Consider the following 20,740-nt stretch of genomic DNA (forward strand, 5'->3'; position numbering starts at 1 on the left):
GAACAGTTGGAAATGTGTTTAAGTTGCTTGTCTAATGTTCAGCCACACCTTTAAAAAATGCTGTTACATAGACATAAATGGGAAAATGCATAAGTAGTGATATAAGTTTCCTTAACGAGGTACCAAATTCTTTTTTTGCTTTAGTCTGTCATGGCCTATTTTTGTTAGAGTGGTATTACAATTTTTTTTCCCCCTTTCAGATGATGCATCCTTTATGTTCTACACTTCAACCTTTGCAGTAACTCCACACTACCTTTTACTGTTTGATCATAATACAAAGGGACTGTTGCTCTAGGCAGGGAGAAAACTTGGCAAATTACTTGAATTTCTGCCATACTTTCAATATGATCCTTGGATCAGAGTATGTTTTGTAGAGACCTCCTACCAGCATCTTGTCCAGGGCACTGTCTTTTCTTTCAAGAAGTTTAGCAGGTGAAAAAGAACAACATTAAATGAGCAGACATTACTGAAAAGTGGTAACATCCTTAAAATGTGTTTGTCACCTCATTGCTGAATAGATGCAACTACTGGGACAATCAGACAGATCTGCCAAGGATGGGAGAATTGTTCTTAAATTGAATATGAACACTGATTTTTTTTTTCATGGTATTGTTACCACAAAGAAAAACATTAAAATTTAATCTAAACAGAAGACAATTTACAGATTAAATAAACTGTTCTACTATGTCCTTTTAAACATAGTTGGGTAGGCTTTTTTGTTTGGTGGTGTTTTTTTGTGGTTGTTTAAGTAGAATATGAATTTGATTATCCAAAACGTTGCCTTTTATGAGTAGCTGTGAAAGATACATTAATGAGTTATTAATGAGTTACTGTTTGTTTTGGGATTTTTCCCCTCTCTTTTTAAGAGGTGGTAATTGCCAGAGGATACACACCTACCTTGTAAGTGAAGGTAACATACAAAGCAAAGTTCTGCTGGTCTTTCAAAGTCTTTCATTGCAGTGAGCAATTCCTTATGATACTCTTTTGTACTGACTGTCTAATAATTATATTTGAGAGCTACAAATATAACAATCAACTGCCTAGAGCTAGAATGACAAAACATCTCTGCAATGATTTTGCAGTAATCTTCCAATGCCCAACAACAGTCAATAAGCAAGAGGGTCTGTGAATATGAAAACCCCTTCCTGAAGAGCTTTTTTCCTCTTAAGAAATGAGAGCAAACCACAATTTCCACCTGTGGAGAAAATGAAAACTTGCTTCAATTTTGCCTTCCCTATCAATTTGCACATGCTGGGAAATATAATACACCTACTCTCATCTTAAAAGAACAGTTCTATATGTGAATCAATCTTTTCTCCTTGGAAAATATTTCTGAAGTACTGAGATGTTTCCATAGTGACACAGGTCTGGCCCAACTCAGATGAATTAAGGTGGCTGTTAAACTAAGTGGAACATTTCCACTGAAAAAATAACAAAACCCAGCAAAGCTGTTCCTAACTTTATTCTCCTTGAGCTACAGCAGAATTTCTTTTTAGATGCTGAAATTGTGGGTTAAGAATGGAACTCTCATTAGCTGCCAGAAACAACCTCATTGTTAACAGAACAACATTTAAAGAAAACTTATCAATTCATGTCTGTCTGTCCTGTTACTGCAGGAAACTGATGAATTTCCCTTACTAAGCTTATGAGGTTTCAGCTTGGGGCTAATGAGTTAAGTGACCTTGCTTTTCCTATCAGTACAGAAGGACAGACACCTTCAAACCAAAACCACTTGGCATCAGTATCAGTAACCCAAGGAAAAACTCACTGAGCACTATGACAGGGAGCAAACAAGATGGGACACAGCCTTGACTAAAGCAGGTTTTGTTTTATTCACAGATGCTTTCATGAAACATCTCCTACCAAAAAAAAAAAAAAAAAAGTTAAAATTAATTAAAAGAGACAAGACCTTATTATATGATGACTGTAAAATGCTGAGTTGTACAAAACCTTCCCTGGGTGCTGGTTCAAGCTTGGATCACTCTTTGAGGGTGAAGTACCCAACAACACCAGAGTCAAAACCAAACCAGAATTTGTACTATTGTCTGTAGTAGCATTTCAAAATCACATACCAAACTATGTGGATCCTTTTGGATTCTTTTTGTGCTTTCCTTTCCTCCACTTATAAATGAATTACAAAAACATTTGCCCTGTTAATTCTTGCAAAAAAACCAAAAAAACCCCAAAACCATGGAAGATCAAGAATTGCTGAATTTCTGTGGCAAAAGGGACCATGTAGGTATTTTAGGCTGTCCAGACTTGGCAGGAGGTAACATCTTTTGCTATAGATTCTAAATGCATTGAATCCCCCAGATTGCCAAGCAGTGCTTACCTCTTTCTGAGTATAGAGGACTTAGCCTCCTACTTGTGACCTCAGTGTTGCCCTTAAAATAGATAAAAACAACCAAAACTAGCTTGTCCAACACAGAAAAAGGTGTACCAGCTGAGACAAAGTAAGGACTATGAATAGAGAAAAATATTTTTAATAAGTTTTACAAAAAATCAACTTACTTGGTAAGCCTTGCAACATGCCAGTTCAGTTTCGTATTAGCACCCCTAGAAGGCAGCTATGTAACCTCTGGAATTCTAGCACTGCCTGTGTCCTGTTTCCAGCAGCATGGCTTCGAGCAGCAGCATGCTGCTGTTGTCAATGTAAGGCTGGTACAGCCACGAGGATAAATACACCATCATCAGATCCTGGTCAGCAGAATGAGCAATGTCTTGTACAATTGTTTGTTTGAGTTGTAGCTCCTTCTTGTACATTTCAGACAGCTTCAGACAAACCTCATCTGAAATGGATTGACAAACCCAAGCACATTGACCAGAACATTCCAGCAATTCTCTAAAAGCTAAATTATACTTGTAATATGTGGATCATTAAAAAAACCTACCTTACATAAGCTATGCCCCAAATTTAGCCACATTTTATTACAGCATTAATGATGTTTTTACATTAGAATATAAAATGCTAAACAATCTCCTCAGCTTTGGGATGTATTTTACACACTGCTGATTTTTACATGAGCCCACATTTAATTATAGAATAAGCAGTGGTATTGGTTCTCAGGACCCCCTGTAAAATAATCAGTTTATTCCTCATATAACTGAAATTTGATTTTAAAATTTGATAATGCTATCCTGTAGTACAAGCTTCACATTTAGAGTTATTCTTGATTTTAGCTAATCTTAAGGATGCCCTCACATGCTGTGAAGCACTTCAGCAATGCATGATCACCAATAAGTAATACCAATAGTGAAAAACAACAGTAAAAAAACCCCAACAGTAAAAAAACTCCAAGAGACCAAAACTGAAGCATTTATTGTAAAAACTGTTACTAGTTATGTTAGTAAAACTGGTAGGGAGATTAAAATTCATCTGTAATCTTTCATTGTTTGAATTCCTAAAAAATAATCACACAAAGTATTTTTAAAGAGAGACTGATTTTATGCTTCTACCTTAGCCTGAACTATCACTGCCTTCAGAAGGATTTAGTCTTTCATGGAGTAGACAGCATCACTAAATGATTCAGTCACAATGGGTGTTTTGACAGCAGTTGTCTTTGTCATTCTTATTCTTTGAGGCTGGCAGAAACTGATACATTAAGATTCCTGCTAAACTGTGGTAGTGAATTAAGAGGCAGAGCTTCACAGAAGTATGATTTTCACAAAGAAGGCAGTTGGTTTGCATGCAATCAGGCTTCTCTTGAATTCAGACAGTTTTAAAACTGGGGTAATACCAGCTGGGAGGCAGTACCTTTTGCCATCAAGTGAATGCTAAAAGAATTAATATTAACAGTAGAGTGTAACATTTCTTTACTTGTCTTGATTGACACTGAGATCAGAGGTATTTTTCTTTGGCTGCTTGAGAATTAACTGAGGTATAGCTTGCTCTTGCATTCAAGGGTTTAATTTCAATGTCAAGAAACAAGTCAAGTAGTTAAGCCTGCAGCTTAACATCAGCAAGTTGCAAATTCATCTCTGCCTGCAGAGGATGTGGCTGTTGCAGCTTGGACACTGCCAGCTGCTGGCAAATTTGGTTCTATGCTGTAATTGTTGCATGCCAGACAATGCTTGGCAGTCATCAGCAGTAACCCTAAACCAAGTGATGCATTCCTGTGTTTATTGATTAGTCAGTTGTAAAGGAGACAGCACTCTCTCCCTCTCAGGCAGGACATCCAGATAAGAGGGCTTATTTTTCAGTCATACATAAATTGGATGACACTGATGACACAATGTAATTAGCTAAGATAATCAATATTTTACTTACAGAAGTATGATGTGGGCCATGTATGAAAGAAGGGAGCCTTGCAATTCCCAGCTCCATGGTGGAATGTTTCCAAGTCACAGATTGCTTTAGTAGTTGAAGTAAGCTTTTCCATTTTCATCTGTATTTTTGTCTGAAAATGATGAACATGGAACATTAATGAATATCTCAGGAATATTAGGCTACCATGATCTTAAGCATTTTTTGAAAACACACTATTTATGAAGGCTATTTAATATTGACATTTCTAACTTGCATTTTTTTAACTCCAGACAGGAATCAAAACTGGAATCTATATAAAGACTTAATATGAGATACACAGAAATTTTGAACACTGTAGATAATGACTCTTTTGGACATTCTTTTGTTTCCCACATGGAGAAATATACTAAAGCTCTCTCACTTTTTCACCTCTGTAGTTTTCCTATAGCAATTTAGCAGTGGGGAAAACATCACACCTGAACAGCACAAGCCCTCTCAAGATCTTTTTGTACATTACCATATCAAGATGACTTTCACTTCAAAAGATCAGCAGCAGGTGAGAAAAGCAGCTCAAGCTACTACTGACAATATATCTAGGGTGATCTAACAGCTTGCTTCAAAAATAGGTAATTCCATCCACTTCCTTCATGTTCATCTGACTTTGTGCATTTGGGTATGAATATTTACACCAAAATGAAGCTTGCAGGCAGTATCTTAACATCAAGCAGCTAAAACACAGATACATCTATGAACCTGTAAGCTTGTATAAACTCCTAAGGAATGAAAAATAAATTAGATCATAGTAGCTATCTTTAGTATCCAATCTAACACTGACTGCTTTGACTCCTGTTCCTCAGGAAGAGTAAAAACTTTATCAATGCATTTGTAGTCTGAATACAAGAGTACATGAAGGAAAAAAAAATCCCCAAACATTTTCCCCACAGAAAAAAATCTGAGGGAAATCTAGCCAGTTTCCTGCTTTTTCTAAACACTGCAGGTCTGTATCCTGTCTATAAAAAAAACCCTACATCTACCATTCTTTTAATGGGCCTCCACTTTGGCAACAGGCTGTAAAAGTTATTTTTAACGGGAATTTTAAATTACAGTATCTGGCAGAAAAAAAATGCTTGCTTCCTGTCAAACTGACAGGTGACATTAATTCCTAGCAAGGTATCCAGAAAAAATGTTGGGTTACATAATTATCTTACTCCACTCTCCAGAGAAGTAGATCTGCACAGCAAATGAAGGCAGGAAGGCTAAAATATGACTGCATTATGTCTGATCAAAGACAGCTGCAAGGATTTGATGGCAGGTAGAGCACTGCTTTATGCTTTGCTGTTTCTTTTGTTCTAAACAGAGGGAATATCCAGGATGAGAAACAGAAAACAGGTGCAGCTTTGGAATGCATTCTGTGTATGATTTGTTTCCACATCACTTTATAAAGGGGGGAGTAGAACTATAAGCCGACAGATGATGTAAAATCAACTTTGAAATTTACCCATCAACCAAATACATGGTGCACTCTGGATTTTAGTCATTTAAATTTGAAGCCAAAGAACTATGAATGAAAATCCCAATTTTCTGCCTACAATAAATACTTCAGGACCTTTCCTTGTTATTTGAGCATGCTTGGAATTGATTCATATTTACTAAGTCTGAAAAATGAGTATTACCATTTGCTTTAAGGTCTCAAGTAATTCTGCACAGCAATTGTCCAGCTCTTCATTGTATTTTGGGGTTGGCTTTTCAGGTTCTGTGGCACTGTTATCACATGCTATCTCCAGTTTGTTGTCCTGAAATCTAAAACAAACATGAGGCAGCATAAAGAACTACACATAGGTTTACTTGAGCAGTGCAGATTTAAAATCCTTGTGGTCTGATCCTAGAAATTCTCTCACTCACAGGCTGTTCATGACAATTCCTACATAAAAATAGCACAAAGCATAGCTGGCCATGTGGGCAAATGGGGTTAGTACCATAATCTTCAGAGAAAAACAGAACCACTCTACCTTAGAACATGTGCTTGAACAAACATTTGCAGGTGTTAAGATAACACCTTTTCCCTCTTTACCTTGCCCCTGTGCTGGAGGTTGTTCTCCCATCACCAACAAGGTATGCCCAGGCTTCAGCTGCTCCACAGGACAATCTGGAGCCTCACCACAAACTCATCTTTGTGCAAGTTTAAGCCAAGACATTTATGTGTGACCCCAGAGCAGCCAGTGTGCAGACACCTGCCCAGTCTGGCAGACTCACACCAGCTGAAAACTCAGACTGGAGAGAGAGAGCTGCTAAAGAGCAAAAGCAACATCTGGCACCATTACAGCAAAATATTGCTCAGCTTGTACCTGTCAGAACCCTGTCAGACAAACCCTCTTCAGCTGTCAGGGATCTGGAGAAGCTGCTCACAGCCCTGTTAGTTAAGGTTTCTCATTACAGCATGAAAATAAAAGCTGTACCAAAGTGGGTTTTTTTCAGTTTTTCTGTGTTTTTTTTTTTTTTTTTTTAATGGTGGTTGTGGTGTGGTATTTTTGTGGATTCCTTCTTGGTTTTAAGTTGTCACCATTAAAACTTTTTATCTGTACAAATCACTGATACTTCCTTAAAATATTCTCAACTTTTGACTTTAGCTTTTTATGTCTCACTGTAAAACATGCAAGAGAATAAAGAAACTCACATGGGCTGAGATTTATAGAACTCATTTTTAACTTGGTACATTATGTAAGTATTTAAAATATGTTACATTTGACTATGTAAAATAAACATTTCCCATTTTTTGCAAATATCATTACCATGAGACATTATTTGAATGTAAATAGTTTATGTAACCAAAGAAATGCAACTGCAGAGTTTGATCTAAGAGCTAGCTTATCCACTGTGACATGCTCTTTTCCCATCCCCCCAAAAGAACTTTCTAGTGAAGAAAGAACATTAATCTCTCAATAAAAGCAATCTTTATGCTATCTTTATTAAGTGTGCATTAGCATACTTACTGCTCACTGATCCTCATGTTGACTATTTTGTTTGCTGTAGTAAATCCATTATCATTCAGTCTCTCCCATTTCATCATTAAATTATGCCAGTCTGCTGCATTATCTTTAATTTTTCTTGCACTGACAGATAAAACAAGCCTTACTGGAGTACTATCAGGAGGACTTTTTGCTGTATGAGAAAATTAAGATATTGAAACCATTTAAAGCATACAGAAACAAATCAGCGTCCAGCAGCTATTTGTGTGAAGGATTTCCTGCTTTATTGGTAAATATTGATTAAAGTAAAATGGAATTTACACTAACTGTCTTTGGTCATGAAATCTAATTCCTCATCTCTTGCTATTTGCAAGAAAACCACATTATTAAGCAAGTGAAGCACATTCTGAGCTGTGCAGTTGCAGCACAGACAGCAGTGGCTTTGTAGTGCTGGCAGATCTAGCAGTCTTCTGACATCAAATGACAGTCAGATGCTAACGCAGTGCCCGACGGAGAGAAATCATGGCAGCAACGGCATGTGTGCAGTGCTCATGCCATGAATGTCAGAATTAATTCACAGCAACATGTGAGCTGCAAGAGTCTGGGGAAAGGCTGAGTCCTGCTGAAGGTGGTGGGTGCTTTACTGCTGGGCACAAAGCCCTCATTTCATGGTATCTCCTTGGAGAGCAGACAGCTGTAAGAACCCTCTGCTCCTCCTCTGATCACACAAAGCAGCCCCACCTTTGCACATCACGCCCTGCCCTGGCAGCCAAAGCAGGGCTCAAAGCCAAGGCCCTGCCTGAATGTTTGCTGGCTTCAACTTTTATCCACAGAGATGCCTGAAAAGAGTTCATCACATCGAAAAAGTCCACACAAAATCACAGATTGGGTCAGGTTGTGAGTGGCCCCAGTGGGTCAGTTGGTCCAACCTCCCGCTCAAGCAGGGCCACCCCAGAGGACACGGCACAGGATTGTGTCCAGACGGTTCTGCAGGGATATTCGGATATCTCCATGGAAGGAGACTCCACAACCTCTCTGGCTCATCTGTTCCAGGGCTCGGTCGCTGCACAGTGAAGTTCTTCCTCATGTTTATCGTACCTGTGCATCAATTTCTACCCATTACCTCTTGTCCTGTTCGCTGGCACCACTACGAAGAGCCCGGTTCAATTCTTTTAACACCCACTCACTCACTCACTCACTCACTCTTTAGATATTTATACAGAGACGTGGTAAAACAAATGAGGTCCCCCGTTCCACACGAGCGAGGTGCTGGACACGGTGTACCCCGGGGTGTGACAGCAGCAGCCCGGCGGGCGGGCAGAGCACCACGGGCGCTTTAAACCTCGTTAGTTTGCTGAGAAATTCCGGGACCCCGCCTCGGGCTGCCCCCTGCTACTCCCGCGTTCGTTCGCTCCCTGCAGCTCCCCCCTCACTCACCCGCCATGGCGACCCCTCCGCCCGCGGAAGTTTCCTCACGTCCGGCCCCGCCCAGCCCGGCCCCCGAGCGGCGCAGGCACCGGGGCCGCCGCCGCTCCGCCGCCTCGGGGCCCGGCGCCGCCGCTCCCTGCCGCCCTCCCTGAGCCGCAGCCCGCGCCCCGGAGCGGTGAGTGCAGCCGCGTCCCCGCGGAGTTGGGGGGACCCCTCAGGGCCGGCCCGGTCCCGCTCCCCTCCCCGAGCGCCGCCAGCGGGGCCTGCCGCCTGCGGGCGCCTGTTGCGGGCGGCGCTCCCGGGCAGCGCTCGGTGAGGAGACTCGGGGCGGGCTCCGGCGGCTGCGTTACCCGGGGCGGCTGCGTTACCCGGGGCGGCTGCGTTACCCGGGGCGGCTGCGTCGCCCTCCCCTTGCCGGGGCTCTGTGTCTGGGCGGTAAATCCGGCATAAGCCGAGGTAAAGCCGGTGGGGAGGCGAGGCAGCCCCATGGGTGTCCGGCCGGGAGCCACGGGCTCTGTCCCCCTCTGGCAGAGGCTGCAGCCACACAGGTGCGGGAAGGCACCTGGTGGGAAGGAGAGGTTTGAGACATATGTGTGTGTTTCAATAAAATATGTTTAAGTTGGGGGGGGGGGGGTTAAGACAAGCGGGAATGGCTTCACAGTGAAAGAAGAGCAGGTTTATGTTAGGTACTAGGAATAAATTCTTCACTGTGACAGTAGCGAGGCGCTGAAGCGGGTTGCCCAGAGAAGCTGTGGGTGCTCCATCCTTGGAAGTGTTCATGGCGAGCTTGGAGGGAGCTCAGGGCAGCCTGGGCTGGTGGAAGGTGTCCCTGCCCATGGCAGGAGGCTTGGAGCTGGATGGTGTTTAGGGTCCCTTCTAATCCAAAGCATTCCAGAATTCTGTGAAGGTTTCATAGGGTGTCACAAGACCATCAGCTGAATTTTCCCATCTCTATAAGGATGTGCAGTGATTGTAGGTTCCCCTTTTCTACCCTTTCCGCATCATTCATCTAGATTCTTTGTTTTGTTATTTATTTTTTATTATGTCACAGACGAAGAAAAACAAACCTAGTTTGAGCCATGTTATAAATGACAAATGTAGTTATTGGCTTTTGCATTTATATATTTGCTTTTGCAAGTTATTGATCGCAAAGATTTTGATATAGTACAATTGATAATTCCTTTTAACTGCTTTTTTGATATAATATAACCTGTCGATTTATGTATGTACCCTATAGCTTATATAAATAATAGTGTGATCAATATATATCTTAGGTCTTAGCATAATATTAAAATAAAAACTATGTAATGTTAAAATGCTTTTTTTTTGTGTAACTAGCTCAGATAATGGTGTGAAATAGCTAGGTGGTTTCTCACATTTGTGGACCATCTTACCTGAATGATAAGATAACAGTGACAAGAACCAGGACAGCAAGAGAAGAAGGTTGCTTCTGACTCTCTAGTTATTGGAAAGTGTCAAAACAACAGAATGGAGCCTCAAGAAGAAATAAAATATATTGATTTAATCTACAAGATGGCATGCAGACAAGTTAAAGGTTAAAGCCAAGCAAAAGAGTTCCTAAACTCACAGGAATGTTTGAATATGTGTAAACTCTTATGAGTATTTATTTATCCCCTGTAATGTAACAGTATGTAAGAACACTGTGTTAAGCTAATTGTGTGTTTTTGGCATATTCCCAAACACTCCAGTGCTGGATATTGTCCCTTTTATCCCTTATTAAACTTTTAAAATTTCAGAGAGTGAGTTTCTCACAAGGTGAAAATGCAACATGTAATGAATTGTGTAAAGCCAAGTGTGAGTTAATCAGGTAACCATGACCTGTGTGCAGGGCACGTGAAGCAGAGGTCCTTTGGCAGGGTGTGTGTTTGTGTGCTCTGCTCTGCAGCACTGTGCTGTGAAAAGCTCTGGAGATGTGACAGAGGGGTAGCCTGCTCTGGGGCTGCGTGTGGGAGAAGTATTAGAAAAGAAAACTGCTTTTCTCTTTAGTAGGCAGGATCTAGCTGAGAACAGAGACTCTTGTGTTTAGCTGCGGTCATATGGGAGTTTGTCTGTGCTCTGAAGAACTTACATTTAAGTTTTCATGTCAAAGATTTTTTTTTTATGGGGCTGTTGTCCCTCTAGTACAAACAGGACCCTTGGGCTCAGAGAGATGCAGTGACAGCTTTAGTTTCCTGCAGTCAGTCTGTGGCATATCCTGGCACTGAACCTTTGGGCACTGCTGTCTGCTGAAGCACAGGATTATCTCTCACTTTAGATGTCTCTGTTAGGCAGCATTGAGCCTTATTCCTAAGACCAGGGGAAAAAAAATTTTAAAAAGCTATTTTTCAAAGCATGACCTTGAATGCAGTATTGAAGAAACTGTGAAGTCTGAAAGTTGAGAAAGAAGGACTCTGGTGATTGTTTTTGGTGTGGTGTTTTTCTCCACTCTATCTCTGCAGGGCAGCTGCTTAGCACCAGCTGCTTTGCCCTGTATGGCTGTTGTGTACTTCAGAATAACTGTGGCTGACACAGACTGAACACATGCATCCACTTCCAAAATCTGCCTGAGAAAATAGATTAGATCTGCTGTTTGCCTTTGATTAATGAGGTAGGAAAAACAGATAACAATTAATCCTAAAGCTGTTACAGACTACATGTGATACACAGCTGTTGTTAGAGGGATATTAAAGACTTTAGGCTCAAAAGCAGAGAATTGTGGCATTTGTGCAGATGTTTTGAATGTATAGGCCATATGGGAGATGTTTTAGTCCCTTATACATTTGGTTAGTGTAGATAAAATTCCCTAATATTATAGTACTTTTATTAAAAGTTTTGAGTTTTCACTTTTAAGTTTTTACACAATCAGTAGAAGTGTTTTGTTAGTCTGTAAACAGCTCAAGATGAAACTAATTTGTGTGCAATGTCAAGAAATTATAGTTCATTGATAAATTTTTCCTTTTTTTTGATTGTACAGGGTAAATGGATTATAGAGAACAAAATATTAAGTTTTTTTGTTGACTGCTTTGCTATTAGAGATGGTATATAAATTTTATGAATCTTCTTTTAGCCCTTACCTAACAGCAGAGTTTTCAAATTTAACTTAGTATGTGACAAGAAGTAATTCCTCCTTTTTTTTTTTTTTTTGTGTGTAGTAAGAAAAACCCCTGTCAAGCTTTCTTTTTTTTCTCTTTTTTAAAATTAAATGTAAATTTCCAAAATATACATCAGGTAACAGGAAGGGTTATTGTGGAGAAATGAGGAAAAGTCTTTTTCCAGATAATAAAAATTTCCACATTTCCATAGCTGGTAATCAGTTACTCTGTTTTTAATGGTTTAGTTGAGCTGGAAGAATAAGTGGTGGAAATAAGAAAGAGGGTGAATTCTGAGGGCTTGGAAAGTCCTCTGGTTACTGAGGAGTGTGAGATGGTTCCAGCTACAGGAGCAGCTTTGGATGCTGAGAGATGTAAATTGCAAGAGTCACAAAGAGGACTTAAAACCGAAAATAAAATATGTGGAATTCATGAGACAGTGGCTGGGTAGGGGTAGAAGCTGAGGTTAGACAGAGGAAGATTAGAAAATGTGAGACTCAGGACAAAAACTGGATTTTATTTTTTATTTTATTAGGGAAAAGAAAGACCATTGACTAGTAAAATTACTAAAGTGGCAAAACAGCACATTTAGAGCAGCAAATGACACTTTAACAGTGGATTCTTTTTATATTTAGTTGACTGTAGATAGCAGAAAATGATGAAGGAAAGGGTAGGAGACTTAAAATACAGGATAGGAAATCAATGGTTTGTGAAAATATTGTGGAAGTGTCATGATGTGCTGAAGTTAACAGATAACTTTGTAAACATCTCTGAAAGGAACTCTTCATTCAGAAATAGTTTGGATATGTGTATCAGCTGGTCTTGATATTTCATGAAATACATCATGACAGGTTGTAAACATTGGAGCAGAGTGGAATTAATTTCTAAACTCTAGCAAGCAGTAAAATTTACCACAATTAGGAACTTCTAACAGTTAATGCTAGTGTAGCTATGGGCAGTTTCTGTAGCAGATAAAATATAATCCCAAAACCCAGTTTTTATTGCATGGGCAAACAGTCCCTGTGGCCTTAGTGCAATTTTATATTGACAGCAAGTGTTTTAGGGCCCAAATTGTATGTGCTGAATGCTCTTGCACAGTAACTGAGATTGTTGGAAAGCTGAGGCACCAGAGTCTTTCACAGTAATGGAGATATTAAACTAGAACAGCTTTTTTTTTTTTTTTTTTTTTTTTTTGGTCTAGTTTAGTTGGTACACACTGCAAGCAATGTATTGCTTATAAGCTGCCAAACAAAAAACATTTTCCATCCTTAGAGAATTAAAAACAAGGCACAATAGGATATATCACAAATTGCAGTTGGAGTAGTTCACAGAATAATTGTGAGCATTTGGAAGCATTTCTAACTTCAGTTGGCAGATCTCCTTTTTTATTTCTCTAAGGAAGTTCTAACTGCTGAAGCTAAAAAAAATCTTCAGTGTTAAGATCTTAAACAACCATCAAAAACTTTCCTCAAAATTCTTGTGTTGGAAAACTGCAAGACTCTCTACCATTCTGTTAACTGTACTTGTTCATAGCAAAATAAAACTCGAGGAGTGAAGGCTTCTTTTCTTTTCCATGTTTCAAAGTCACCCATGAGGAGAAGCAGCAGCTACTGCTGCAAAATGTTCTTGTCAAGGCTGTAGTGCTGAGAAAAATTGCTTGGTTTAATTAAATTTTTTTAATATTTTGTCGTTCCTCCTGATCAGCTTTTTCTGAAGGTGCCGGTATGCTGTTGCTGTGATGAGCTCTGACTATCTTGTTTTTCTTGGAGAAGGCAAACAGACTCTTTGTTTTTGTTATTCATAGATATTCTTCCCTAAGTATATTTACAGTACTGCTCACAAGCATGAAATTATTTTCTTATCCATAAAAGGAAACCTGGACATATGGTACTTTTTTCCTGTTTGCTCCTTATCTTTCTAAATTCAGTTGCTACATGGATATTTTCCTGTGTCTGTCAAAATAGGAGTTTTTAAGTTTTTACTCACCCCTTTCTTCCCACATTATTCTCATTTTTTGGTTGCTGTTTGAATGTATAGCAGATGTTGCTCTAGCTGAAGTGCTTCTCAGCTGTGTTTTTTCTTGGGCTGAGGGGCATTAAGGAGTGGAGCACAAATGCTGCTCTGTTGTTTTGATCTTGCAACCCTGTAATAGCCCAGGCTCTTGGGCACTGGTTGGATTGAGGGTAGAGGCTGCAGAAAGATGAAGAAATACATCGCATGGATTGTTCAGTGTCAGAGTCCTTATGGCTTTTTCACTAGGCAGATGAAAAGAAACACTGCATTCCAACTCAGCTTTGACAAATTTACAGATGCAAGGAAAAGTGGTTATCCCATATTTAGTGGTTACCATACACCCTTATATGTTAGCTGAACTTAAGGAATACACATTTTGGTTAAAAAAAAGTTTTTTCTAAAAACAGGTTACATTCACTTCAAGAGTTTAACTTGCTTTTTCTTATGCAAAGCAAAATATGAGATTTTTTTCTTCTTTTTTTCCTAGATTGTGGCTGTTACCCTTTTACTCTCTCCACACAAGTCAATGACATGTCTTTTGCTTTTGTCTTTCAGATTTCCTTATGTGGTCATGTAGAAGTATTTATTTCAGCCTTAAAATTGCTGATGCAAATCCTTGCTATGGCATCTGTGGCTTCACCAGTTATATTTAAGGAATTTTGTCCCTTGTATTATCTCCTCAATGCCATTCCTACAAAGATCCAGAAAGGCTTTCGCTCCATCGTGGTTTACCTGACAGCACTTGATACCAATGGAGACTACATTGCTGTGGGGAGCAGCATTGGAATGCTTTATCTCTACTGCAGACACATAAACCAGATGAAAAAATATAATTTTGAGGTAAACACTTTAACTTTTACTGTTGTCTCTTCCAATGAAGCTGATTGCTCTGAATTGAGCTCTCTGTTGGTGTCTCATTAACTTTGAGTTCTTTGTATGGTTTGTTTCAACAGGGGAGGTGTGAATCTATAACTTTTGTAAAGCTGTTGAGTTGTTTTGATGATCTGGTTGCTGTTGGCACAGCCTCAGGCCGGGTTGCAGTTTTCCAGCTTGTGTCTTCATTACCTGGAAGGAACAAACAGGTAAATATTTTCATTTGCTTAAATCTCTGTGAGCTCTAGTATGGCCAGTTCTAGTACAGTGTTACTGTGATCCTATGTAAGAGTTACACCCAGCCAGTCTTGCCTGATGAAAAAGCTGTGAATAAGTTTTAGGCTTCATATGTTAAGCTTATAAAACAATAATATTAAAGCATGCTTTGCATTACAAAAGCTGTATTTAATCAAATATGTTTCTGAGAGATTTCTCATGTTTGGCTGATCTCTTTGGTGGAGGGGGGTTTTCTGTGCTAAATAAACTTTAGAAGAACCTGCACTTTTGTACTTGATCTCCAGTTAAACTAGTCAGGAGTCACTGAATAGGTTTTGTGCATCCATTTTCTCTTCAGCTCATTCTTCTACTGCTTTGTTATTGTTTCACAGCTTCGAAGATTTGATGTTGCTGGCATCCACAAAAGTAGCATTACAGCTTTAGCTTGGAGTCCCAATGGAATGAAATTATTCTCTGGAGATGACAAAGGAAAGATTGTCTACTCTGCACTAGACCTAGACCAGGTAAGCATTTGTTATAGGGATCTTAATTCACATTTGCAGTTTCTGAAAGGATTCTTGTGTGTTTAAATATTCAGCAGTTACTTAATTGCTCAGTGTTATGTCTTTAGTTGGATGGCTTTATTGGTATGTGTACACTTGGCCCAGTGTGTGCACACCCAGCAAGGCAACCATTGGATATCTTTCAGAACTGTCTTATCATTTTAAAAAAGTAATGCATTTTAAAAGAAGTAGTGATCCTTCTCATTTTTCATGAAATAACTATCAAATCTTTTTTCAGCTTTCAGTCAGTACTTTCTCTTTTGTTTGGAAGGGGTATTTTTGACTGATGTGGCTCTGTTGGTGAAGTATTTCTCCCAGAATTGTTCAGCATCTTAGTCTGAAGTGTACAATGAAAGTAACATTTGGGTGCTGCTGGCTGAGTGGCATGTTACCAGTAAATGGAATTTTTCTCACATCGTGTTAGTTAATACAGACCTGAAATGTCAACAAAATTAATGCTAACTTGAATTTTTAAATGGGAGAAAAGTTTAAACAACATCTGTCCTGATTTATCTGTGACTGTCCCTCAATTTGGTTTGACAGAAACCACCAAAAGTAATGATTGTCTCAGCAAGGCATGAGCTGGCAGTGGGGAAGAAGGAAGAAAATGTGTCCTAAAGTTCCTAAAGTTTCTGTTGATTTCAAGAGCAATGTGTTAGCTAGCATTCCAAGAGAAACTACATTTGTGTGTCACACACAATCTAACTCTCCTCTTGCCTACATAAATTAAGTCTATATTCATTAAGTGAGTTTCATGCAACGACAGTTGGAAAGCATTTTGTTTGTTTTCTTGTTCAAAAGCTTTTTGTTAGTTACCACCTTGCATTTTTAGGAAGGTTTGACTCTTGTGAATTGTGTGTTTGTCTTTGACAGGGTATTTGCAACTCCAGCCTTGTATTGGAAGAGCCCTCTTCGATTGTGCAGTTGGATTACAACCAGAAGGTGCTGCTTGTCTCTACTTTACAGCGGACTCTGCTTTTTTACACAGAAGAGAAATCCGTCAACCAAGTTGGAACACAGCCCAGAAAAAAGTAACCCTCATAAAATCCTGATGCAGGCTTATCTATTAATTCTTGGAAGTGAATTACAGACAGAGTCATCTAGGCAGTAAAATTAATACAACACAGCAGTCTGCTCATAAAAAGCTAGTTACCATAGCTGTGTGGGATCAAACATCAATGACAATTATACCTATTTAGAAAGTATGTGGTTGCAAGTATGTCACGATCATATTCTCAAGGCACTGTTAGGCAAAAATATTTCAGATGTTTTCTCATTTTTTAAACTGAAAACACTGCCAAACTTCCTCTGCAATCTCTCTTTGTTTGCTGTGACTTGCAGCAATTGTAATCTAATCTGTCTAATGGGTGATGTAATATTTAATGCAAAAACCAAGTCATCATCCCTGTTTTTCTTATACACTGAAGTGAGTTAACAGGGAGAATGTATAGTAAGCACTTAAATTGAGTTGAAGACTAGGAACCTCTTTTGTGGCTTTGACATCTCCTCTTATGTAATCCCTCTCAAGTAAGGAAGAGGGAACCCGGTCATGGAACAGCATGACTGACTGACTGTTTCTCTTAAGGAGAGGAAATTTACCCTTGAAAGATGGTTTATGATGTATCTTTCAGGGCTGTGAATAGTAGGAGGAATACCAAGGTCCATCTCATATGGAAGGGTTTTCTTGGATGATAGCAATGGTGTTTCTGTGAAATGAAGGGTCTAACAGCTGGGGTCTGTTCTGTGCTTCTTGCAAGCAAAGGCTGCCAGTTCCTCAGCATTAGTTTGTAGTGTTTTGCTTGTTTTTTGTAAATTCTGGTGGAGGGAAGAGTGCATAGTAGGATCTTTTTGAGATGGACAGAGTGGCATTAAGGCTATGAAGCTTATTAGGAGGAGTCATTTAACTTGCTTTGTTGATGTAGTGTCTAACCTCCAAAGCTGAGGGGAGACTTGTTATTTGGAATTACTGCTCTTGTCTTACTGTAACTAAATTTGTACTTCTGATGTTTGACTGGATATTTTAATCAAAGACTTTTGATAATTTGTGAATTTGTGCCTTTAGTTTTTAAATTGTTTCAAAATTGAGTATATAGCTTTTAAAATAAATTCTTTTGCATTTTAGCACTGGCAGATTTGGAGCATGTTTTATACCTGGCCTGTGTAAACAGAGTGACTTGACACTATTTGCTGCCAGACCTGGGCTTCGTCTGTGGAAGTCTGATGTTCATGGGACTGTTCAGGCCACATTCATATTGAAAGATGTATTTGCTGGAGGAATAAAAACTTTTGAACTGTATCCTCGTTTAGAACCACCTGACAGAGGAAGTTACAGCTCTCCAGAGAAACACCTCGGGCTTGTCTCATGCTTTTTCCAAGAAGGATGGGTGCTGACCTGGAATGAATACAGCATCTATTTACTGGACACTGTAAACCAGGTAGATAAATCTTGTGGTTGCATATTTTGTTTCTTCCATGTTTTTGTTCATGTTATGCCATGAGAATCTGTTTTGCTTATACATTCTATGGCTCTGATTTAAATCCCTATTTAAAACAAAAAAAAAAGAATATTTATTGTGTCCCTTCTCAAGTTGTCATTGCAATGATATACTCACTAAATAGCTCAGTATGTTGTTTATGAAAATTGCATATATGTAAAGCTTTCAGTTAAGGTTTTAACATCATAATTAATTCTGATGCTTAGTGAAACATATAGAAACCTACAGTCTAGGAATTAGTGCAAAAAGATATTTTAGGCCTATAAAATGTGCCTGGAACTATTTATTCTTCTCTTCTACCACTGCTGGTGTCTGAAAAAAAGATATATTACCTTTTATTTGCTATACAGTGTAGTGTTAGCTATTTTATTGTCTTAAAAACGCATATGAATGTGGATACAAGCTAGTATATTTTTGTCTAAATGATATTAAATATTCATACTGTGGCACTCTTCTGCCACCAAATTGTATATTGCTTAGGTTGTTATATTTAGTTGCCTTTAGTTGGACAAAGAATGGATCTGTGGAATTTAAAATAGTATAAAAATGGAGCTGCATCATGATTAGAGTTCTTTCCTGTTTCTTTTTTCTGTTTTCTTTTTTTCGATAAGATAAAAATCTTTAGCCTCTATTATTTATGTTGATTAAAATCCAGAGAATGCTTTTGTTAAGAGTACCATGTTGTGCAAACACTCTCTTAATCTAATGCCAATTATTTCTTTCTCTGCTGACTCTTTACAGGCTTTGATTGGTGGCTTGGAAGGGTATGGTGATATTGTGTCTGTGTCCTGTACCAACAATGAGATTTTTCTCTTAAAGGGAGATAGAGACATTATAAGAATTTCAAATAGACCTGAAGGAGTGTCATCAATAGGTTTGTATAATTAGTAAGCTTACTATGTAGAAATCAGTAAGTTTAGTATGTATAAATTAGTGTGTACCTCATGGAACATGGTGCCTATTGTACATTTTTAATAACAAAAACCCAAAACCAACAAAACTGAAACACATCAAACCTCAGGCAAATCCCTTCAGATTGTTACAAAAACCTGGCAGGTCCTGTAGAGTTACTCATCTGTTCTGATAGGTTATATTTAGAGATCTGGTTTATCTGCTTATCTGAGCTTCTTTTTTGGCTGCAATGAGAATGGGGGCATTAAGAAATGAAATATGCTTGCCTTTTTGGAGAGTGGATCAGCATTAACCTAACGAGGCATCTCTAATCTGTGCATTTAGGAGCTCATTCTGAACCATGATGCTGAAGCAGTCTGGATTCCTGATCATGGTTTAGATCAGTCTCAACAGCTGAATATGTTGATTCTGTGCCAGCTGTCACCAACCACATTCCAGGGGAAATCTCAGCATTCCCAGCAATGAAAAAGAAAGAAAGAATTGGCAAATAAATCCAAAGAATGCTCACTAAAATTCCCAAAATAATTTGGCTGTTTCATACTTGTTGCCATCTGAGTTAAACATTTATGTTACTAGAACTCTTTAAAAGGGACTACTAATGCATTTAAATACTCCATCTTAGCTTTGTTTTAGCAAAATACTAATAAATGTGCTATGGAGTCTCTTTCAATGCTGGAGAACTTAACTTTCTTGTCATTGCATATTGGCAATAGCTTTAGTCATATAGGCAGGTCTTTACTCACAAACTTCTAGAGACTGTTTATTATTTTATTTTGAGCTTTCAAGTATAGTTAGAAAGGAGCCTTTAGAAGTGTATTTTCTGCTAATCACTACAGTGATTTATCTGGTAATTTTCCTCGATTTTTTTTCAAGCCACTGAATGTTTGAATGAAGAGGTTAAAGATATAGGATGGCACTTCAGTGTGTGATAGAATTGGATCTTCCAAGCTGCAGACCTGTACTGTTCTTTTTACAGAAACATAAATTCAGAATTTTGCTAATAGAAGTTTGATACAGGGCTCGGGGGAGGTGCTTTCTCACAGATTAATTTGCAGGGAGTTTATAGTGTGTTTGTGCACAGGTATTTATTTTTAAATGTTGTTAGCTTAGAAATTTTTTTTCATAAATATTCTTTTCATTCAATACTCTCTGAAATTATGCCCATACTCACATGATGCTAGTATTTTTACTTGAACTAGTATTTATACTTTTATTTTTCTCTTGGACAATTTCAGATGTGAATTCAAAATTGTCAAATCCTTTAACAGATACAAGTCCTAAATTGCTGACCCCCTCATCAGTAGTTTCATCTGTATCATCCAGCCCTTCAGTGGAAACAGAAAGAAAAATGGTTACTTCTCCTTCAGTGACCGGTGATAAAAATGGCACCACTTCTTCAGTGAAAGATGATCTGGAAACTCCAACACTATCAGAGAAAAGCTTTGAAAGAGTGGGAGACTTGAGCAGTGAAGGCAGGAGAAGGGGCTGCTCTGTGGTGAGTGAATCCCGGAGCAGGAGCAGCTCTCTGAACTCCGTGGACAGCGGCTCGAGCTTTCTGCTGTGTGCAGAGCAACTTCCAGAAGCTCAGAGGGAAGGTCAGCTTTCCTCACAACGCTTCAGCACCATCAGCTCTGAAGATTTTGACCAAGAACTGATTGTAAAGCCAATTAAGGTGAAAAAGAAAAAAAAGAAGAAACAGGGTAGGTGGAGCAGAACTTTGCCTGACACTGCTCGTTGTGAGAGCCCATTTCATGGAAGAGTCTGTGTTGAGCAGGCTTCCTGTGTACTGTGGTGCTGTGCTTCTGAAATGGCTGAGGGGTTGTGGTGGGCCATTTCTGTTTAAGATGAAAATCTCCTTTAAAAGTGATAAATTGATGAAGTCTTTTTCGATCTGTTTGGTGTTTATTTCTTTTGTTTTGCTTTATGTAAGCATGCTTTG

General features: G+C 38.9%; 2 protein-coding genes across 5 annotated transcripts in view; one reads left to right on the forward strand and one right to left on the reverse strand.

The window, feature by feature from the left end:
* Positions 1-1,810: 1,810 nt before the first annotated feature.
* CINP (cyclin dependent kinase 2 interacting protein) lies at positions 1,811-8,683 on the reverse strand. 3 transcript variants are annotated; one of them, XR_009418630.1, is made up of 6 exons: positions 8,650-8,683; positions 7,237-7,405; positions 5,920-6,046; positions 4,268-4,397; positions 2,512-2,789; positions 1,811-1,859 (listed from the first exon to the last, which is right to left on the reverse strand). XR_009418630.1 is itself a non-coding variant. In XM_059474647.1 (5 exons), the coding sequence occupies exons 1-5, from the start codon at positions 8,654-8,656 to the stop codon at positions 2,587-2,589; spliced, it is 636 nt and encodes a 211-aa protein (XP_059330630.1). In that variant the 5' UTR covers positions 8,657-8,683; the 3' UTR covers positions 2,468-2,586. The 3 variants fall into 3 exon arrangements, 1 of the variants encoding a protein (XP_059330630.1); XR_009418631.1 differs by having other exon boundaries at positions 1,842-1,859; positions 2,508-2,789; XM_059474647.1 differs by lacking the exon at positions 1,811-1,859 and having other exon boundaries at positions 2,468-2,789.
* Positions 8,684-8,733: 50 nt separating this feature from the next.
* The window catches only part of TECPR2 (tectonin beta-propeller repeat containing 2), a 42,702-nt gene continuing 30,695 nt past the window's right edge, over positions 8,734-20,740 (forward strand). Inside the window, exons 1-8 of one of the 2 annotated variants that reach the window (XM_059474367.1) lie at positions 8,734-8,815; positions 14,298-14,582; positions 14,696-14,824; positions 15,224-15,355; positions 16,268-16,425; positions 17,517-17,829; positions 18,631-18,763; positions 20,037-20,501. In XM_059474367.1, coding sequence (XP_059330350.1) covers positions 14,349-14,582; positions 14,696-14,824; positions 15,224-15,355; positions 16,268-16,425; positions 17,517-17,829; positions 18,631-18,763; positions 20,037-20,501 — 1,564 coding nt within the window. In that variant the 5' untranslated portion in view covers positions 8,734-8,815; positions 14,298-14,348. The remainder of the gene's footprint in view (positions 8,816-14,297; positions 14,583-14,695; positions 14,825-15,223; positions 15,356-16,267; positions 16,426-17,516; positions 17,830-18,630; positions 18,764-20,036; positions 20,502-20,740) is intronic. The other variant, XM_059474368.1, reaches the window with a different exon arrangement.

The sequence above is a fragment of the Ammospiza nelsoni genome, chromosome 6 (assembly GCF_027579445.1).
Source record: "Ammospiza nelsoni isolate bAmmNel1 chromosome 6, bAmmNel1.pri, whole genome shotgun sequence".
Classification (NCBI taxonomy): Eukaryota; Metazoa; Chordata; class Aves; order Passeriformes; family Passerellidae; genus Ammospiza; species Ammospiza nelsoni.

Bases quoted from the DNA above. Each gene is read 5' to 3' on its own strand.
- CINP (XM_059474647.1), bottom strand. The intron at 6,047-7,236 runs GTAAGTATGCTA...TGTTTGTTTTAG, and splicing joins AACATGAGGATCAGTGAGCA to ATTTCAGGACAACAAACTGG. The intron at 2,790-4,267 runs GTAAGTAAAATA...AATCCATTTCAG, and splicing joins ATGGCCCACATCATACTTCT to ATGAGGTTTGTCTGAAGCTG.